At 49.0% G+C, this 21,252-nt stretch overlaps 1 protein-coding gene across 1 annotated transcript in view; it reads left to right on the top strand.

Annotated features, from left to right (window-relative positions):
- PLCB2 (phospholipase C, beta 2) overlaps positions 1–21,252 on the top strand; it is a 42,378-nt gene that overhangs the window by 11,414 nt on the left and 9,712 nt on the right. Inside the window, exons 4-20 of the mRNA XM_010016932.1 lie at positions 4,823–4,963; positions 5,694–5,773; positions 6,380–6,433; positions 8,801–8,876; positions 9,525–9,625; positions 10,048–10,214; positions 10,407–10,553; positions 10,852–11,009; positions 12,880–12,962; positions 13,333–13,417; positions 14,663–14,834; positions 15,447–15,544; positions 16,653–16,749; positions 17,581–17,665; positions 18,071–18,195; positions 19,206–19,360; positions 19,786–19,950. Coding sequence (XP_010015234.1) covers positions 4,823–4,963; positions 5,694–5,773; positions 6,380–6,433; positions 8,801–8,876; positions 9,525–9,625; positions 10,048–10,214; positions 10,407–10,553; positions 10,852–11,009; positions 12,880–12,962; positions 13,333–13,417; positions 14,663–14,834; positions 15,447–15,544; positions 16,653–16,749; positions 17,581–17,665; positions 18,071–18,195; positions 19,206–19,360; positions 19,786–19,950 — 1,989 coding nt within the window. The remainder of the gene's footprint in view (positions 1–4,822; positions 4,964–5,693; positions 5,774–6,379; positions 6,434–8,800; positions 8,877–9,524; positions 9,626–10,047; positions 10,215–10,406; positions 10,554–10,851; positions 11,010–12,879; positions 12,963–13,332; positions 13,418–14,662; positions 14,835–15,446; positions 15,545–16,652; positions 16,750–17,580; positions 17,666–18,070; positions 18,196–19,205; positions 19,361–19,785; positions 19,951–21,252) is intronic.

Genomic DNA, 21,252 nt, shown 5'->3' with positions numbered 1-21,252 from the left:
CCCCCAGGTCCCTCAGCCCTTCCCCATCACACTTGTGCTCCAGGCCCCGCTCCGGCACCTCAATGTCTCTCTTGCAGTGAGGGGCCCAGAACTGGCACCGTCTCCGAGGTGCTCAGTACGGGGTGAGGAAGCCAATGCTGTTTGCCCAGGAGGGAATGATTCCTGGAGCTGACCCTGCCTGGAGTCAGCCACAGCTCTGCTCTCCCTGTGAGGACTTTCCTCTCTCTTCCTGCCCACCTCCAAAGCCCTTGCTGCCTGCTATATGAGCACTTACCACGCACACAACCATCAATGCCTCCCGTGACCTCCTCTGTGCCTGTCTGGGTTTCCCCTTCTCACCCCTTTTGCTTTACTCTCTCTGAGAGCTGCTCCGTGCTCCGCAGTGTTTCTTCTCCATGGTTTTTGAATTGTTGTTGAGAGACAGGGCAGAATGAACTTGGGCACGTGTTCAAGAGTAATAAAGATAAGAATTAGCAGAGACTTTGAACATAAATGAGACAAGATGAAGAGCTGTTGGATGTAGCTCAGCAGCCTGCCTGAGCACATCGAGTTGTTATTTACAACACAATCCTGTGTTTTGCTTTCAGTAACTATGAACAATAATGGCTCTTTCACTGTTGTTTTTCTGATGCACCAAGACGACTGACACAGAATGTAATAACTGAGCCCAAAATACACGATGGTTTAGGCCAGGCTGAGCTGTTGGCTTCATCTTGGGGTATGTTTAGACATCACAGCAGGCGTTGGCTTTGACACAAGTGTAATTTTTCATAACCCAGAAGCTGTATTTTCTGACTGTCAGAATCATGAACCAGCTTCATCCTTCACATGTGGTGTGTTGTTACTGAAGCCAGAGATGCAGACTCTGGACATGTACAAGGGAGGAAATGGCACCAGAGTATTCCACATGTCATGATAACAGCGACATGATAAAGCAGAAGCAAGTGGTGTTTAGAATAGTGCAGGGAGCACTCGGAGTCTGGGGCTGAGCCATGGACTCTAAACACAGTGTGGGTGGTCAGTGGTTCTGCTGTACCACAGGGGGAAGGCAGCAGCTCTGGGGCTGCAGCGTCTCCTCAGTGCTTTGCCATGGACTCAGCAAGGTGCCTGAGCACAGGATGGAGCTAAACAAAGTGTGATGTTCAGGCCTCCAAATAAAAGAGTGACCACAAGAAGCCATATGGAGACAAACAGATACGTGTGCATGCAGCAGAAAAGCAGGTAGAGGCCTAAAGCTTGCAAAGGTCTGTAAACAGTGGAGCAGGGGCTGAGCAGGGGAACAGTCACATCCGATTAACAGTGTTTTGCCATGCTGGGCCCTCTTTCTGCCTCTTCCATCTTTGCACAGCAGTGTGAGAGACCAGAGGGACAGAAGTACCTGTGGATGCAGAGCCTGCATCTCTCCCAGTCAGTTCCTGCTCCATTCCAGAGCCCGCGGGTTGTTCTGTGCCTGTGAATCTGGGTGCTGCTGCGTTTTCCGGTGCCTTTAGATAAGGCAGCAGTGAGAACTGGGAATGCTTCAGCTGCCTGGGGTTTTCCTGCCTCTCCTTGCTGAATCCCACCATGGAACAGTGCTGCTAATGAGGACACAAGCATTACCTGCGGAGCCAAAGGCATTGGAATAATCTTAGTGCTCCCTTTCCCTTCTGGCAACCAAACAAGCCTTTTCTTCTCCAAAAGAGAAGATTTGTGGTCACATCCTGTCTTGTAATACCACAAGCAGCACATCATGTACCGTGTTTCATGAAGCTACAAAGCTGTCAGGGTGCAGTGAGCACATGCAGCTTGGCAAATCCAAGCTCTAGTTTGGCTGTATCCCATTCCAAGCAGAGAAAGGACGGACTGTCTCTTTAGGCATTAGGCCTGGCTCGCTGTTTATATTTGCATGAGAATTTGCTTCTCTCTGGACTGTGAATCTGGTTTGGACAGATGAGGATTTTAGGGAAATGATTAAGGTGGGAAGTGAAATGCAAGCTGCATGTCAGCCGCTCTGCCGGTGGGTTGTTATGTGTTTGGGGGGTTTAAGTGGATTTGCTAAGGATGTTTTCCCCGCTGATTTGCATGGCTAATATGGTTGTCCTGCTTTTCACATACCAATTCCTATTTTCCTTTGTGGCCACCTGCAACATGAGACTGAGTAATTACTTAGTGAAGCTGCAGCATGAGGTGCTAAAGGAGTGCAGGTTATGAAAGAGCCAAGATGTGGCAGCAGGTTCCGTGCTCTTGGACACAGTCCCTGGTCACCTCTCAGCATCTTCACTCAGCGTTATGCCATCAGCACTGTGTTTATCCCACAAGGGAGATGATCCCCCTGTGGAGTAGGCAAGTGACTCGCTTAATGCCAGGCAGGAAATCAGTCACTGGGAAAATATGACCCAGTTTAGATCGCTGACAAGATCATAGAATCATAGAATCATTTAGGTTGGAAAAGACCTTTCAGCTCATCCAGTCCAACCCTTCCCAGCCCTGCCAAGGCCACCACTAACCCCTGGCACTGAGGCCTCGGCTCCACGGGCTGTGAACACTTGCAGGGACGGTGACTCCAGCCCTGCCCTGGGCAGCCTGTTCCAATGCCTGAGCACCCTCTGGGCAAGGAATTGTTCCTCAGCTCCAGCTAAACGTGCCCTGGGGCAGCTTGAGGCCGGTTCCTCTTGTCCCATCCCTTGTTCCTTGGGAGCAGAGACCAGCCCCCTCCTGGCTCCATCCTCCTGTCAGGTAGTTGCAGAGAGCGATCAGGTCCCCCCTGAGCCTTCTCTTCTCCACACTAAACCCCCAGGTCCCTCAGCCCTTCCCCATCACACTTGTGCTCTGAAAGAGCATCCCTCCTCTGCTGCAGTTTTCTTCTCCTGACATGGAGCTAACAGCTTCACTGTAGTGTCAGGAGGCATCATAAGTTAATGCTGATAAAGGGCATGGTATGTAAAAAGCAGCCCAGGCCAAAGCTGATGAACAACAGCTTCTGAGAAGGTGATGAGCTGTCAAGCCGTTACCAACAGATAATGGGTGTCAGGTTTGGCTGGTGGAGCACAGCTAGAGAAAGGCAAAGGCTCTGATCTTCATCTCACTGGGACATGGTGAGCCAAGAGACACCAGCATGCAGAGAAGGAAGGGCTGGGAGGAGCCTTCTGTAACAAATACAGGAAATGAGTTCAGCATAAACCACAAGTTCTCTATTGTCTCAGCCTGGTCTCATTTACAACACTAGAGGTAAGGAAACTGAACAAACACGAGTGGCTTTGCAAGACAAGTTTGAAGTTGAAATTCGAACACTTTGCCACTTGTAGTGAAAAGTTAAGCTCCATCAAGAGGTTGCTGTGAGTGCAGAAAGGAGGTGTAGGGGTGTGATGCTGCTCTCTCTTGCAAAGGAAAGTTACTCTCAAAGCAAGAATGAACCATCTTAGAAATTCTCTATTAGAAAACAGGCAAATCCTTTGGGCAGGTGACTGCTTTCCCCTTCTCTCCATCCAAATGCCCTGGGATTAGACAGGTTTTAGTTACCCCGCAGGAGAGTTGCTTCCGTGAAGTGAGAGGCAGCAATCAGATGATCGTGAGTGAGAATCCAGCCCATCCTGTTCTTCCTAAGATTGCAAACGCTCCATTGGAAAAATGCAGTGGGAAAGGTCTGTGGAACTCCTTATAAAATATATCTGCATCTCTGTGTGACATGGGGTTGATGTAAGAACCCCTGAAGCTGCTGGTTTGGAGTTTCTGCTGTTACGGTCCAAGTGTAGAGAAAATTCTGTCTATAGCAGACACAAAGGTAAAGTCATTTGGCTAAACCCTCTTTTGCTGAAGTCAATGTGTGATGTGTTCAGGTGTTCCTGATGTTTTAAGCTGTTCCAAAGCAGGAACTCAGCCGTGTGTCTAAGTAGGTTTGTGCACACAGCGAGAGCTCAGCTCCAGTTCAGCTTCTGGGCCTGACCTGCTCTGCCAACAGTCCCACATCCTGAATTTTGCCCTTAGTTTGGGAAGGAGCAGGTGCTCTGGCAGCCTCCCTCTTTGCTTTGATGTGGATTTAGCCTGTGCTTTAGATAATGAATTGCTGTGCCTCATTCCAGGATGTGGGAATTTTATCTTTTCATGCTAAATAATGACCATCAGTACAGCTCCAGGACAGCTCAGCCTGGTGATACCTTGTGGAGGAACACATAAAATGCTACAGCATTTAAAGGGATTCTAGAAATACTTTCATGGTGATGAAATCCAAATACCACTAATCGGATGAGCCTTAGACTTAAATCTCTGGTGAGCCATTGCTGGAGGATGCTGCAGTTGCTATGGAAAAACCCACTTCTGGTAACTGACAACCAGCAGAAATGTGGCTTGGAGGGAGAGGGCCCATCTCTCCAGTGACCAGGTCAGACCTTCCAGGCCCCAAACAACATCTTCCCTGTGGTGGAGTTACAACAAAAGGTGTCACACTGATCTAAAGGACTTTCTGTGTTTTGACACATGGCTCTTGCAGTAACCTGGTTGTGCACCTCTGCTGTGAGCAAGCCAAATACTCCTCTTGACTTGACTGTAAGTTCAGGCTGAGGTTCCAGAAGGAATTTCTTTAAGGGGAGTATCTAACCTGTACATTTCAGACCCAAACAGCGCATTTGTTCAGTGATGTTAGTGAGAACATCTTGTTCCCTGGAGGATCCAGGTGATGCGGGTTCCAGAATAAAGATGGAAAATGAGGAAAGCCAAGCAAAGAAGGATTACATTAAGCAACTTTCAGAAGTTTGCTGGGAGTTTGGGTCAGTGTTTGGGCTGGGTCCTGTTTTATTCAGGTACATTTTGCCTCGTTCTCCCTTCATCTGTTTCATTTCTTTTGCAGTGCCAGAAGCTCCGGGAGGTATTTAACTTGGATTACCCTCACAGCACCTTCCTGCTTAAGACTCTGACGATTGTATCTGGCCCTGACATGGTTGACCTCACGTTCCATAACTTTGTGTCCTACAAGGAGAATGTTGGAAAGGTAACGGGTCCTGGGAGCAAGGAAGCACTGGGAAACACTAAAGATTGGGGCATTAAGTGGGGAGCAGGAAAGGAGAGGGGAAAACGGGGAACCTGAACCCTGTCAGTGTAACTGGCAAGGTATTAAACAAGCAGGTTTATGTTCCAGTAAGATGTACCTCCATAGTTCTAGAAACTTCTGTCCTGCATGGGGAAGGACCAGGAGAAGACATTTGTTACATCATTTTGCTTTGTATGGCTAAATAGAGCAGAGAAGATTCAGTGGAGAAGTTTTAGCTGCTAGTATATATAGGCAGTAGAAAGGCGATAGAGCCAAGCCCAGGGCATGGTTGTTGGGATCTGGAGCCCAGCAGTGTCAGGACAGGCCTTTTTACCAAGATCCATAGTGACAGGCCAAGGGGGAATGGCTTTAAACTGAAAAAGGGTAGATTTAGTGGGGAAACAAAGAAGTTTTTTACTATGGGGTGCTGAGCGCAGGGTGCCCAGAGAAGCTGTGGCTGCCCCATCCCTGGCAGTGTTCAAGGCCATGTTGGACACAGGGGCTTGGAGCAACCTGCTCTAGTGGAAGGTGTCCCTGCCCAGGGCAGGGGTTGGAGCTGGAGGAGCTTTAAGGTCCCTTCAACCCAAACCAGTCTGGGATTCTATGCCCTTTCCGTGCTTGTTGCTGTGTACTTCTTGGTGCAGTTCCATAGTGTCCAAGTGCCTCTGCCCTGTGTGTGTGTTTGTTCCAGAGCTGGGCTGAGGATATTATGGCCATTGTTCGGAACCCCTTGACGTACAACGCCTCTCGGTACACCTTCCTAGAGAAAATGTAAGTGATTTCTGACAAACACTGGTCTCTGACACATTCATGTACTGCCCTTCCTGTCTGTACTAGAATGATAAGGTGCTTTTAGCACCCAGCTCCTCTGGCAGCCTCCAAAACAAGTTCTGTGTCAGCTCAGGAGCCCCAGGGCACAGGCAGGGGCTCGTAGTTGGGCCATGTGCTGCAGGACATGTGGCTGGCACAGGACTTGAGCCAAACACGTGTGGGATGGGAGAAACTGAACTTCTGTGCCTCAAACGTGTCTCCCTGCACAGTCACAGCACTCACCCCAAGAGAGTGCTGCCTCTCTTTGCTCTCTAATACTGTTTGCTTGGCAGCCTGGGCCCACTGAGGAATGCTAAATAATAGGAGATACTGTTATCTCGTATCTATATCTTATGTTTCAGAGGAATCTTTCTGATATCTAAGCTCTTATAATTTGCCTGTTTCTCCTTTCCAAGAAACAGGAACAGGTTCTGTCTGAGGTTGAGCTGATAGGACCCTGATTCTGTTAACTGTTCAGCTTGTTTTCCCAACTGCATGGTTTTTCTTTCTCCTTACTTAATAGGAGATCTGAGATTATACAAGTGCATTCTCTTTCTTTTTTCACAGCCTGGTGAAGCTGAAGATGCAGCTTAATGCAGAGGGGAAGATTCCTGTCAGGAAGTAAGTACATATAATGTTTCATTGTGTGTCCAGTCAGACTAAAGGCAGAGCAGCTGCTAAGAGGATGGTTGCCCAGTGGCTTCACCTGCCTGCTCTTTCTACACCTAAGAGGTAGCAGTCATTCCTTCTGAATTCAGGCCATGAAAGGACTCTGCTGCACCAAGGTTCCTCCCAGGGGAGAGCCTGGGACATAATTTGGGTCTGGAAAGGAGACGTTTTGTGGCCTTAACCAGCCATGGATTTCATTTCCTGGCTGTTGCCAAGAAATAGTCAACAAACCCAAGCAATTTCGGTGACTTTCTGAACACAGTTTGATTTGCAAACCTGAGCTGAAAGGTGCCTGAGGTGTAGGATTCGCTTTACCTTTCACATAAGGAAAATTTGGAGAACTTTTTGCTTGACCCCACCCCCAGCTAACCTGACATAAGGGTCCCTTGCTTTCGCTTGGCTCCTTTCTCCTTGTATGATCTCCGCAGCCATTTGCCACTGGTGCAATTCCTCGGTCTTTACTCTGGGTGTAAAGCCTTTGAGAGCAGAGCTCTGGGCCACTGTTAGTGCTGGTTCACCTATGGAACAGTGGGGATTTGCCCTTCCCCATCTCCAGGGTTAGCCTTGTGCATCAAGGTAGGGCTCCCATTCCAGTAAGCCAAGGCTGCAGACACCAGCCTGTTATTTTCCCCCTGCACTGCATGGCATGAATCTATAACTGGTTTTGTGCCATGGCTGATGCTGTGGCTCCCCCACATTGATTCAGCTCAGAGGGTGACCCAAGGCTGCAGTGCCACCTTGAATTCCCTTTGGGCACATACATTATCTCTTGTTGTAAGAAGAAGGACCTGCAGATAGTGGGTATTCACTGGGAAGCTTTGAACCACTGCTTCTAGTTTCTGCTGTGTCACAAGAGGCAAGCACTAATCACCTGTAATAGATACACTCCCTGCTGTGTGTTACACTGCATAATGGTTCTAGACGAAGCCTGTGGTGGCTCAATGGGCTCCTGGCTCGTTGAGCCTTACTCAACAACACACTTTTTTTGTTGTTTGCTTTGGAAACTACCAACCAGCAGAAACCAGAGTATTCATCAAAGGGCTTTTAAAAATGGATAGGGTTTTAATAACTCACACTAGGGAAGAGTGCTTTGAATTGCTCTAAATGCAAGCAAGGTGGCATTACTGCAGAGACAAAACAGCTTATTCTTCTGAAACAGGCTAGAGAAAAATATCTGGAACAGGCTGTACCTCTCTGCAATGCCCTGCTCTGTCTGTCCTGCAGAGTGGTAAAATGCTCCACTGTGTAAAGCATAATACCATTAAATAGTGCACGTTAAGAGCCAGATGTATAAACCCATTCCCTTTCTCCAGGTGCAGGTGTATGTGAGGCTTTCAAAGCTCCATGTCTGAATCCCTCTGAAAATTCCACTGAGCATCTGCCTTTAGACATTTAAATCCCTTTTGAATCATAACAAGGGTGCTGCAGTTTTGCCTTGCAAAGGGAACTGATGTGCCCTGAGTTTGCATAAGCCTGCTGCACCAGAACACTTCCCCACCTGGCACACTGGGCACTTTTTGTTCCCCTTTCTGCCTGGGAGCACCTGTGGTGCCAGGAGCTGATGGAGCTGCCATCCACGTTTATCCCTGAGGAGGCTCAGAGCTGCTGACTGGGGTATTCTGAAAGCAGGGTGAGTGCAGTTGTTAGTTCCAGAGTGCAGCAGAGTGCTTTAAGCTGCAGCCTTGACCAAGTGCTTTCTGCCCTGCGGGATCCAGCTTCCTAACTTGGAGGTGAGCTTTGGTTTCGCACAGCAGACTTCAGTGCTTCCATCGTGCAGCACACCAGCTTCTTTGCCTGTGTAATGGCTTTGTTCCTTGAATTCATGGAAATCCTTTGGTTCCAGAAAATGTTGCCTTCTTTCAAAGCAGCAAACACACACCACATTTGCTTGTTTTGAATGTTGTCTTGACTACAGAGTTATTCCCTGCTAACGCCAGCTACCACATGGGATAGTGTCTTGTGGGGGGAATTGTCCTATGGAATTTGTGACACAAGGCTTTGCTGCCACAGAGACACCTCCAAGAGGGTCAGGGGAAGGACAATGACAGGAGTAAGCTGATGCAGGTTATTGACAGGGCCCTCACAGAGTCCATAGCAGAAATGTGAGACTTCTGTGTTAAGGCAGCAATCAGAAAATCCCCTCTAGGTTTCTAAGTCTTGGTATCTCAGTTACCCCTTGGAGTCATGTTTACAGCCTTCTGTCAGTCTCCTTCACTGTGCCAGCGGGTCTTGTGCTCTGGCTGCAGCCCCCAGCACCCACACCCAGACTCTTCTGACTCCTGCTGCACTCTGGTGATTTCTTTTCCCCTGTGTGCTCAGTATTTTTCAGATGTTTCCTGCAGACAGGAAGAGGGTGGAAGCAGCATTAAGTGCCTGTCATCTTCCAAAGGGCAAGGTAAGGGTTTTGCTCAGTAGCCACAGGCCTCACTAGTTTGACAGTAATCTTTTTGGCTGCCCTGACTGTGGTGCTCTTGCTCACCTAACAGCCCAGGTGCTCTTAGTTGCTGTGAAACCTTTTCCTTCCCCCTAGCTGCCATGCCTTAGCTTCAGGCCTGCTAGAATCAATTCTTGCTGCTTGTGTTGCAGTAACACTTGGGACTCCATCCCTTGCCCTGTAGGGCACAAGCAGCAGCACATTCCCTTCAGCCTGTTGCACTGTCTGCTCTTTGAACAACAAATCTGATGGTTAATCTTGGTATTTCTACCAACCACAGAGTACAGTCCACAGGCCTCTGACAGCTCCTGCCATTGCATCAAGCTTTAGCTTTATACCCTCACACAAGAGGCACCGAGGGACAGTTTAAGTGGTTGGACTTTATGATCTTAAAGGTCTTTTCCAACCTAGTTGATTCTACGATTCTAAGTAACTGTTTGGAACTAGGGCATCGTGGTGCTTCTCCACTCCATCTGTTCTTCCCTGAACACCTTGCCAGACATTCCACTCACTTACTTGCATCATCACAAACAAGTTCTGGGCTGTGGGTGTAAACGGAGAGGTGAGATGATGGTTTGTGGTACTGACTTGTCTTCGTTGCATTCTCAGAATGATGCCATCAACCCAGAGGACTTCCCTGAGACCGTGTATAAAACATTCCTCATGAATCTGTGTCCACGGCCTGAGATTGATGAGATATTTACCTCACAGTAAGTTTCCCTCAAGCCATAGCAGAGAACCTCATCTCTTGTGGCAAAAGATTGGGAAAAGGAGGGATGAGGAGGTTTAATGCTCTGTGGTTTGTCTGGTCTCAGGCCTTAAAAGGACACGAAACCAGGTCACAAAACTGAAGTTCAAATCCCTTTTGAGTTTGAGTCAGTGGCTCAAAATAAGCTTTGTGCACCCCTCAGTACAAGCTCTTCACAGCACTGAATTGGTGAGGAAGAGGAAAGGCCACAGCAGTGGGAAGCATCACTTACAGGAAGAAATGTAGACAGAAGAGAAACCTGTGAGCCTAGTGATGAGGACACCCATTGCTGGCCTGGGGGAGGACCAGTCTCCCCTCTGTGAATGGGTTTCCTGGGTAATACACAGGCCTTACCTCTGCTCCTCTGTCATTCTCTCACTGCAGCCATTTAAAAGCAAAGCCCTACATGACCAAAGAGCACTTGGCGAAGTTCATCAACAAGAAGCAGCGAGACTCTCGCCTCAATGACATCCTTTTCCCACCAGCCAAACCCGAGCAGGTGCAGAGCCTCATAGAGAAGTATGAGCCCAGTGGGATTAACATTCAGAGAGGTGAGTCTTATTTAGCCCCCGAGCCTGGCTCTAGAGGAAGTAGGAAAAGAGCAGAGGGTCTTACACCTTCTGCTACCCTGACTTTCCATGGGAGCAAGCGGCCTGGTTCTCACGAGTCCCAGTGTTGCAATGCACTGGTGAGGAGCTGCCAGCAGCACTTTGTTTCAGTACTTTTAACTGTCTCCCATGTAGGGCAGCTGTCTCCAGAGGGGATGGTCTGGTTCCTCTGTGGCCCTGAGAACAACGTGATAGCACTAGACAAATTATTGCTGTACCAGGACATGACCCAGCCGCTCTCACACTACTTCATCAACTCATCCCACAACACATATTTAACAGGTATGGGCAGTTCCAGAGGCTGCCTCGGCTCCCACATGTGTGGACCACCGCTGGGATGGAGGGATGGTACTGACAGTCAGTTGGGCAGATGTGTGTCTGGTAGTTTGGAGGGCTTGAGGGCTGCAATGCACTGAGGGGCTTGGCACTTAAATGCTGTGTAAGAAGAAATGTCACCCTGTGAGAACACCTTGTCAGTCTGCCCCATCCACGTGCTGAAGGGCAGCAGAGGTTTCTGTTGCTCCTGTTGATGCAGCAGGTGTCGCAGGTGAGTACCTGATGCTGAGCCTCCCTCCTCCAGCTGGTCAGTTCTCTGGCATCTCCTCTCCTGAGATGTACCGGCAGACGCTGCTGAGCGGCTGCCGCTGCGTGGAGCTGGACTGCTGGAAGGGCCGCCCCCCGGAGGAGGAGCCCATCATCACCCACGGCTTCACCATGACAACCGAGATCCTCTTCAAGGTACCGAAAGAGTTTGCTCCATCGATGCTTCCCCTGCTCGAGTTTAGACTGATCTCTGCTTGAGGAGGCTGCTGAGGGAGCTGTCAAATGGGTTGGCTGGGGGCAAAGATGCTTGGGAGGAAAAGACTGATGGCAAGCTGACAAGCGAATGAAAGATGAACAAACATGCAATAGGTTGGAGTGTGTGTAAGTTTTTGGTGTAGGAGGACTAGAAGAGAGGTTGCGGGATGAAGATGAATGAATGAGAGAAAGGCAGGCAGACAGGTAGTAGTGATGGAGAGGTGGTCGAGTAGATGTGCCTGCGTGCACAGGACTATGCAGTGAGGTGATGTATGGACAGGAAGGTGCGTTATGGATAGATGCACATCAGAGAAACAAGTGGTGTTTTAGAAAACAAATGGTTAAAATGAGTTTATTTCTACCTGGTGAGCAGCAGTTTCTGTGGCTTAGAGCCCCTCGTGGTGGTGCGTTGCAGGAGCACCTTTCAGGTACCTCCTCATTACAGGTGTGTGTGGAATGTGCTCAGTGGAGCAGCTGGACAGGTGGCTTCCCTCAGGATCCAGCTCCCAGGCTTCAGTAGCACAGTGCAAAGCCTGCTTCTCCCTTGGGAACACAGAGCATTTAACGCAGAAGTTACAAACAGCTTGTGGGTTATAAAGCAATGCATCACACTGATTTTCCCTGCACTCCTTTCCTCAGCAGCTGCCAACAGGCAGAGGCAATTCACATTCTTTATAAAGCTATTTATTCTTGTTCCATTTCTTCCCCCACTTTCCAATTACTAAAATATTTGTGGGGGAAAAAACCCAAACCCAGCTTTAAGATGTGAGCTATTGTCACACTCCCTGTCAGCAATCCCCCACATCCTGCAGCAGCACTGCTGCTCTTTGCACAGCAGCTCACTGCAGGTAGGAGACATAATGACAGCTGGAGGTGCTGTAATTGCAGAGTTCTGCTGCAGTGTGTGATTGTACCTCCAGGAAATGAGAACCTGTTAACACAGCATGTGCCCAGGGATTAGTTTTACATAACATGGGGATCCTTCCCCCACCTCCTCTTTTCTAATGTTGCCTCTGGCCTTTTAGTAGCTTTTTCTGTAGCTTCTCCTCCTCTGAACCTTGCAGGGTTCTGTGACAGAGTCCAAGTGGTCCATGGAGCAGCTGTGGCAGTGCTAAGACTCCCTCACTGCTAAGATCAGCCAGGATTTGGGGAGGAGCAAGGGACCATAATTGCAGAGGAGCAAATGGGACTTTTCACCATGTCAATTAGGCAGCAGCAGGAAAGAAAATAGTGGAAAGTTTGTGGCAGTTTAACAGGGAAAATATGGTTATTTTTTCTTACACCATTAATGCTGGGAAGGTTTCCATGGTGTTTGCGTTTGGAACGTCGGCACTGCTGGTTATGAACATCCCGGTTTTCTCTCTGCTAGACAGAAGGATTTTATAAGTGGGTGATATGATAGAAAACGGGGCAGGTTCAGAGGTAAGTTTAAACAGGGTTTGAAGCATTTTGGTCTGGGGCTGCATGCACCTTTCTCTATCAATTCAAAGTGCATGTAGCAGTGGCTTGTCACTCTAGCAAGATGCTTTCACATTTGTTTATGTGTACATTGAACTATAAACTCATATTCCTACCTCTTCACCTTCATTTTCTATGCAAACTGTTGAGTTCAGCTCATGTTGTGTCCTCTGGAACTGGAATCCAGGCGGGTATGAAACAGACACTTCTCACCTTCTTACCAGGAGTTTAGTTACCTTAAAGAGAAGCTCCTGACAGTGATCAGTTTGGAGTCTGTTCAGTGGGAGCTCAGCTGCATGTCTCTGTTACTAACCAGTGCTCATCTTTTCTCTGCCCATTGCCTCTCATTTAGGATGCCATCGAGGCCATTGCAGAAAGTGCTTTTAAAACGTCTCTCTATCCTGTCATCCTGTCCTTTGAGAACCACGTGGACTCGTGAGTATCTAGTGACTGGGAGAATTGTGTTCTTGTTGTCCAGAGCAGAAGGTGTGCAGGCAAGAGCTGCTGGGTTTGTGAGTGCCTGAGATCTGAAGCAACTGGAGGTGGGTCAGAGCTGAAAGATGAGCCAGAAGCTGTAGAGCCAGAGTGACCACACTTGTGCAGCCTTTTAGCTTGGGATGGCAGAGTATGGACAAATGGGAGTCAGCCTGGGTAGGGACTTCAAGGTCTGCATAGCTGTCTGAGTGAGGGCAAGAGATGGTTTTCTGGGTAGAGTACATGGATCTCGGGATGGTTGTTCATGTTAAGCTCTGGATTTGGGCATCGGTTTTCCTGGTCACTCCGGCTTGGTCTCTTTGTTCACTAGGCCCAAGCAGCAGGCGAAGATGGCTGAGTACTGCAGAACTATATTTGGAGATATGCTGCTGACAGAGCCACTGGAAAAATTCCCAGTAAGTGAAGCTGGGGAAGGAGCTTTAGTGGAGAGGTCTTTCTGAAAGAGTCAGTCACCCCTGGTGCTGAGAGAGTGGACAATGACAGTGAAAGAGATGATGCCATGGACAAATAAACCTGGTTCATAGGGATGAGCAACACAGCAAATGGGTGGAAGACCTCTCAGTCACAGAGGTTTTCCTAAGCACTTGCTGGCTCTGCGCTTATTTAACTCTCTTGTGTCTTCAGGGCTTAGGAAACTGGGCTCTAGGTAGCCAAGTTGTACCACGTGTGTTTCAATACATGGTACTGTTTCAGCTCTGCCAGCACTTGCTTTGGAAATAGACAGGAACAAAGGCTTAGCAGCATTTCAGGCTCTTCCTACCAATGCTTCTCACTTCCTACTTCCACCCTGGAAATATTCTGTTCCAGGCACAGACAGGCAGGGCAGAGACACACACAGCTTTGTGCTCAGAATAGCTGAGTAAATGTCCTCACCTGCTTGACCCTGGTGGTCAGCTTACTTGTACTACATCTATTTTTGTGGACATGGTGACATCTCTGGTGGTCCCCATGCCCGTTGCTGCTCCAGCTGCCTCATGAATGCTCACGGATTTACAAATAACAGTCAGTGCCTGTGTTTTAAAGCACTGAGCTCAAAAGAGTTACTGAAAAGAAGCAGCGAGCAAAGCAGCAGTTACTGCCCAGACCCATGTCCTCATCCAGGCAATAGGGAGAAATGGGAGAGAAGCAGTTCAGGGTATTGGCTGACCTGGTACTAGGCCTGCTGCTGTCTGTAGAGGGAGTGTGTGTCTGGAAGCACAGCCTGAGTCACACGTCCTTGTCTTGAGCCACCTCCTCTGGGATCATTTTCAGACCTGCTGCAGGCAGAGGGTTTAAATATGGCCTGAGTGCTGATCCAGGGCTGAGGCTCTGGGATAATGAGAGAAGTAGGTGGCGTGTGAAAGCCAAAGGTGTGTGGATGCTTCAGGCCATGTAGATGGGTTTTTTTAGCTGTGATGCAGGATAGGTGGCTGGGAACAGGCTGGGATGTACAGGCAGCAAATGTGAGAGGTACAAAATGCTGCTCTGAAATAAAAGGTGAAGTCTTAAACCAAATCTGCATATAGTGGAATGGATGGAGAAATTAAAGTATACAGTGGGTGAGAGATGTGTCCATGCACCAGTAAATGGCCATAGGAATGGTACTGGGATAGGAGAGATGAGTGTTTGAACTCTTTGTGATGAAAGTTGATGTGTTGCAGCTGAAGCCAGGAGTTCCTCTGCCAAGTCCTAAGGATCTCTTAGGGAAAATCTTGATTAAGAACAAAAAGAACCAATCTATATCTGGGAAGAGGCAGAACTCTTTGAAGAAAGGGAGGAATGTGGAACCAGAAATCATTGAGCTGCCAACCCCTGTGGATGCTGAAGATACTGGTATGTCTGAAGGGGACTAGTACAGCTAGATGAGCAAGTCTGGCCCACTGGAGACCTTCCAAATCACCAACACTAGCTTGAGGCAAGCCAGTGCTAGTCATTAATTCAGTTATCTCAAGAAGCAGCATAAGCTTGGAAGAGAAATTAAATCCTCAGAATATTTTCAAACACTTCATTCCAACCAAAATAGACAACCCACTTGTGCCCTGCTCATCAGTCAGCTCTTCTGCCTACTCTGAGCCATATGGCTCCATGAGTAATTCATTGATAGACACTGGTTTGATGGAAGGGAAGCAGCTTTTACTGCTTGTAGCTTTCTGATAACCACAAATTCACCAGGGCCTAGTTCTTCACCATGAGGTTCTTGAAGGTTTATAGAGCCTTCAGCCCCACTCTCCTCCCGTCCTCAAGCCTGTCACCTCTTGGGCTCAGGGTACTTGTGGTAGAACTGAATTTTCAGTCCCTGTCATGGTAGGAGCACATGAAGTCCATGATTCTTCCACTTACTGCTCCTGGTGACTTGACTGTGAGGGTTTGCAGCCCAGCAATCTGCAGTGTCTTGTCTCAGTGTGCTACCCATGGGTGCTACTGATGTGGGCTGTGTGTGCTTAGTCTGGGCAGGTGATGTGGCTGAAGAGGAGCCAGAGGAAGAGGATGAACATCTCGGAAACCTGGATGAGGAGGAAATTAAAAAGATGCAGTCAGATGAGGTACTGTCACGGTGTGTCTGGCCCTTTTCTGGGTTTTGTTTGGGTCTTTTTCTGGCCTCCAGTTTTCTCTAGAGCCTCACCATATCTATAGAATCCCAGCCTAGTTTGTGTTGGAAGGGACCTTAAAGCTCCTCCAGCTCCAACCCCTGCCCCGGGCAGGGACACCTTCCACTAGAGCAGGTTGCTCCAAGCCCCTGTGTCCAACCTGGCCTTGAACACTGCCAGGGATGGGGCAGCCACAGCTTCTCTGGGCACCCTGTGCCAGCGCCTCAGCACCCTCCCAGGGAAGAGCTTCTGCCCCAGAGCTCATCTCAATCTCCCCTCTGGCAGGTTCAAGCCATTCCCCTTGTCCTGTCCCTCCATCCCTTGTCCAAAGCCCCTCTCCAGGTTTCCTGGAGCCCCTTTAGGCACTGGAGCTGCTCTAAGGTCTCCCTGGAGCTTCCTCCAGGCTGAACCAGTCCAGCCCTCTCAGCTTGTCTTTATAGGAACTGAATAGGGATGAACCCAAAATGTGAAGGAGAATGAACTGTGCTATGATCAATTCCTTCCTTCATGCAAGAAGACTTTTGCAGGAGAAACTGAAGAAGAGAAATTACAATGCAAGCACAGGGAGTATGACAGAAGAGTTATTTCTGACTCTGATACTCTGCATGATTTGGAGGTAGTCATTTGCCTTCAGGGTGTTTGGAGAGGCTCAGCCTTAGTCTGATAAGTTGTTACTGAAACCTGAAGTGCTGCTGCTGAAGGGGAAGGAGATCAGCATCCCTTGAGTAAAAACTCATTTCCATCTCCCTGGGGCCACTGAGAGAGGAGGGAAAATAACATCTCTCTTTGTCCCACACTTGGTGCTTTGGGAGGCTAAGGAGGTCCTGGGCTTCTCACACACTGACTGATGCCTCTCAGTATGCCTCAGTCTCAGGTTTTGGCATGCTACCTGTGTGCCCTGGCTGTGCTGCTCACAGTGTAACTGCAGGACCAGGAAGGCAAAGCAACTGGTGCTGTGGTCAGGGCAGCCACTGGGGCTGCCTGTGAAGCCCAGGTGGGGTTCGTTTCACCTCCAGGCAAGATCTCTTCATCTGCCTTCTCTGGGATGTTGTTTTCTCCTCAGGGCACTGCTGGTTTGGAAGTGACAGCCTATGAGGAAATGTCCAGCCTAGTCAACTACATCCAGCCCATCAAATTCGACTCCTTTGAAGTCTCTGCCCGTAAGTCAGACTGAATCCTTGCAGACTCCCAAGTTATCTCCATTCCATCAGGGGAGCAGTGCTTGCACATGCTGCTGTTCCACCTGCCTTTGGGACTTGCCTTCACCCATTTTCTGTTGTATTTGCTCTCTCCCTCAACATGTGCATGGTCTCAAACACTTCCCTTTGCCCTCTTCCCTGTAGTAAGTTATACAAGTGAGGATGAAAAGGAGCAGCATAGAGGCCAGTGACATCTCTGGGCTTGCTTTGGTGCTTCTGAGGGCAGGATTGAGCCAGCTTTTCTTAATGTATGTGCCTGGCCTTCCTCTTCTGTGGGGATTGGACGCAGAAGCATCTGAAACACTGAAAATGCACTCAGTTTCTGTGCACAGAATGGGTTCCTCTGAACACTTCCCACATTTGGATCCAGCTTTGAGTGAGCTGTTTTGATTGATGGAAGAAAGAAAAGGGAAAGGAAAAAAATAGGGGAGTGAAGAGAGGGAAACCTGACAAAATAAAGAGCTTTGAATATTTGGCTTCACTTGGAACTGTAAGTCCAGGCAGGAGCTATTCTCTAAATGTCACTGACATCCAGACAGAGATGGGCACAGTGATTGCCAGATAAGCTTTGGGATCCCATCCTGTCCTGCACAAGCACTGTCACCTTTTATCACCTATTCTTCAGTCCCTTTTTAACAGACCAGGGGAAGTGAAGTTCCCTTGATAGCAAATGGTACCTGGTAGAAGGTGGGAGTGAGCAGGATGAGGACTTCTTGGGTCCATCGATCCCCACACATGGGAAGGGGCTGGGAATGCCTTTCTCCTCCATGCTGTCTGATCTCCTGTTTCCAGAGAAGAACCGGAGTTATGTCATCTCATCCTTCACGGAGCTGAAGGCTTATGATCTGCTGACTAAGTTCCCTGTGCAGTTTGTGGAGTATCCTTTTAGCAACCTTTGTCTGGAGTAGCTGGTGGTATGGAGTGTGAGAGCTAATCTGAAACTTGGGTAAGGCTGAGGCATCTCAACTGGTTTCTGGTTTCAGCACCTGGTAAACTCTTCATCAGAGGTATAAAGTGTGCAGGTGGGATCTTTGGCTTGGAGCCTGTCCAGAGAGGTTCTTGACAGGATGCGTCCAGCTGTAATGTACACTGTGGCTGCCAGATGCTTGTGGAAAGGGTATGGGAGAGGAGCGTGTTGCTGCCAAGGCCTCCCTCACTTCTTGTCTGGAAGGCTCTGAGCATTTGGTAGCAGAACTTAGACACTTTTCATAGTCTGGATACATGAGGTAGCCCCAGGGTGCACACGGAGGGCTCGGGCTTGTTTCCAATTGAGCCCCTCTAGATACAACAAGCGGCAGATGAGCCGGATCTATCCCAAAGGCACCCGGATGGACTCCTCCAATTACATGCCCCAGATGTTCTGGAACGTCGGCTGTCAGATGGTGGCACTCAACTTCCAGACCATGGGTGAGTGTGACATTGCCCCCAGCCCCTGAGGGGGTGAGGCTCTGTGCTCGTGTTCACTGGCTCTTCCTTTGCTGGGCTTTCCCTGCATGTGTTTATTCCATGTGCCTTCTCCCAGTGGTGCCTGTCTTTGAATCCATCTCCCACAGACCAAAAGCACTTTTCTAGGCCCAGCACAAACCTGGTTCTTCACACTTGTGCATACACACAGATAGGGATTTGCTGTCACCCAGTGCTGGGTACCTTCTCTGGCTGTCCTGTAACGTGGTGTCAGATGAAATACTGTGCACAAATCCACCAGAAGCTCCCACTTCCCTGAGCTGCTTCCTCTTTTGCAAGGCAGAGCTCCATCTGCCTCCAGGGCTGGCCTCTCTGTGCTATTGTTTCCAGTATTTTGACCTGAACAGGGAAGAAGGGCCTTACCTTGCTGCACAACCAGCATAAGAAGAGAAAAAATCCTCCAGAGAAAGCCATTCTTTATCCCTCTTTCTTTCTCAGAGGAGTGTCTTAAGCATAGAGAGAGTAGGAGACGAGCTGTAGGGTCAGTAGGAGAAAAAAAGAAGCAACTTTAAAAGGGAGAAGGTGGGAGACTGGTTATGAAGAGGGTATTATATTGAAGATGGGCACAGAAACCACTAGACAGCGTTCTCAGGAGAAGTGGCAGAGGAGAAGATGGACTGAGAGGAAGCCCAGAACGAGCACAGGAAGGAGCAGACGGGCTCAGACAACTGTTTATTTCACACCAAAAATAGTGGGTACTTCAGAGGAGGCTTTAATTTAGTTCTGCCCAAGACTCCTGTTGCAGTCATAAGCAAAGTACTCACCTTTCTTACAGCAGCTGCTGTAATATCTTTCCCAGTAGGGTGCTGAGAGGCTTTAATTAGTTTCTGGAATGGCTTTGGGAGCCTTTGGCTCGCAGGGGCTGTAACAGCATCCTTCAGCTCGCTCGTAGTGCAGAAGTGCCTGAGGAGGTCCCACAGAGATGCCTCCCACTGTGTTCCTCTGTGTTTCAGATGTCCCCATGCAGCAGAACATGGCTCTGTTTGAGTTCAATGGCCAGTGTGGGTATCTGCTCAAGCATGAGTTCATGCGGCGGCCAGACAAGCAGTTTGACCCCTTCTCCGTGGACCGCATTGACGTGGTGGTGGCCAGTACCCTCTCAGTCACGGCAAGTACAGACCATGGGCTGCTCTGCCCCTCAGCCAGTCCCTGGCACCACGAACACAACTGGCATCTCCATCCCCACTATTTAGTACCCAGTAGGGTTCTTAGTGGCAAATGAACCTGGGGAGTCCTGTGGGAGAGTGTTTCCATGGCAACCCCCAGGCTTTTCACTGCTTCCAATTAATCATAATCGCATGAAAATGGAAAATTAGCATCTGCTCCACAGCAGAAGCCAAAGCTGTGGTCATGGGAGGGAGGAGGAAGTGCTGAAGCAAGAAACATGGGTGGAGGTAAAAGAAAAGCCTGTTGTGGATTGGAAGCTGCCGCAGGAAAGGTGTTTTGGAGTGGGAGGGTGACCCTGGGGTGCAGGTGTGGGTGGGCTCTTCTGTTCTCTTGAGCAGCTGCTCATTGTGTTTCTGCTCATTGTAGATACTCTCTGGTCAGTTCCTCTCCGACCGCAGCGTGAAGACATACGTGGAAGTGGAGCTCTTTGGGTTGCCAAGGGACACAAAGCGCAAATACAGAACCAAACTGGCCTCCACGGCCAACTCCATTAACCCCGTGTGGAAAGAGGAGGCTTTTGTTTTCGAAAAGGTAACAACAGTTGTAGGAATTTAGACAGAGAATCCCTAAAGATCCTGTTGGACACAAGTGCTGCCTCTTGAGAGCTCAGTGACAACAGGAGGGACAACCTGGCTCTAGATACACAAAGCATTAGGTGTTGCTTTCTCACATCATATCCAAACAACAGTACCCAAACCAACTTCCCATCACTGTTCCCCTGAACAGAGAAGGGCTTACTGGGAGCATTCCTGGAACTCACAGGCACCAGAAGTCTCCTGTTTGTGGTGCACTTCAGGCTGAGTTGACTGATCGAGCACCAGGAACTGAATGTGGTTAAACTGTAAATGGGAAACAGCAGAACTGGGGAAGTGACGGGACCAGCGGGAGGTTCTCAGTGGTGCCAGGATTTCCATGGTCACTAATGGTCACAACAATTCCATGGTCACTAATCCATCTGCAGGGCATGGGGAAGTTAAGCCAAAGGTGATAGTAATGTTTGGCCTTTCCGCAGTAAGTCCCAAAGGCAAAACACGTGTTACAGGATTCATCTCTGTTGAGCACACTGAAATAGCAGCAGATATTTGCAGCCTGTTGAGATGTGGTAGATAAATATTATCCTCATTTCAGGAAACACTCCTCAGGCTTCAGTTCTGGCAGAATAATCTTTAGTTTATGTTATGTCAGAATGGGGGAGGAGGGAGCCCTTATGGCAAAGTTTCCATGTTTGCCAAATTAGCCTTCTGAGTTCATTCCCTTCCCTGGTGAATTGCTTCCTGGAAGCTGTGGTTTGGAGGGTTTGTTGTCCTTTTTTTCTTTAGGTGAACTGCCTTCCTGTGATCCTGAGCAGCCTCTCCTCTGGGAAGCCATGTTTTGTGGAGTTTGGGGTTGTTTAGTGTGGAGAAGAGAAGGCTCAGGGGGGACCTTATCACTCTCTGCAACTGCCTGACAGGAGGATGGAGCCAGGAGGGGGCTGGTCTCTGCTCCCAGGGAACAAGGGATGGGACAAGAGGAAACGGCCTCAAGCTGCCCCAGGGCAGGTTTAGCTGGAGCTGAGGAACAATTCCTTGCCCAGAGGGTGCTCAGGCATTGGAACAGGCTGCCCAGGGCAGGGCTGGAGTCACCGTCCCTGCAAGTGTTCACAGCCCGTGGAGCCGAGGCCTCAGTGCCAGGGGTTAGTGGTGGCCTTGGCAGTGCTGGGAAGGGGTGGACTGGATGAATTTAAAGGGCTTTTCCAACCTGGTTGATTCCATGATTCTAATTTTTGAGAATTTACTTATGTCTGTGATAAACTACAGCCTGGATGGATGGCATTGGTTTGCTGGAAGGAGGAGA

The sequence above is a fragment of the Nestor notabilis genome, unplaced genomic scaffold (assembly GCF_000696875.1).
Source record: "Nestor notabilis isolate BGI_N333 unplaced genomic scaffold, ASM69687v1 scaffold13166, whole genome shotgun sequence".
NCBI lineage: Eukaryota > Metazoa > Chordata > Aves > Psittaciformes > Psittacidae > Nestor > Nestor notabilis.
The sequence above is the reverse complement of the archived record's forward strand: the minus strand, read 5'-3'. Positions and strand labels throughout refer to the sequence as shown.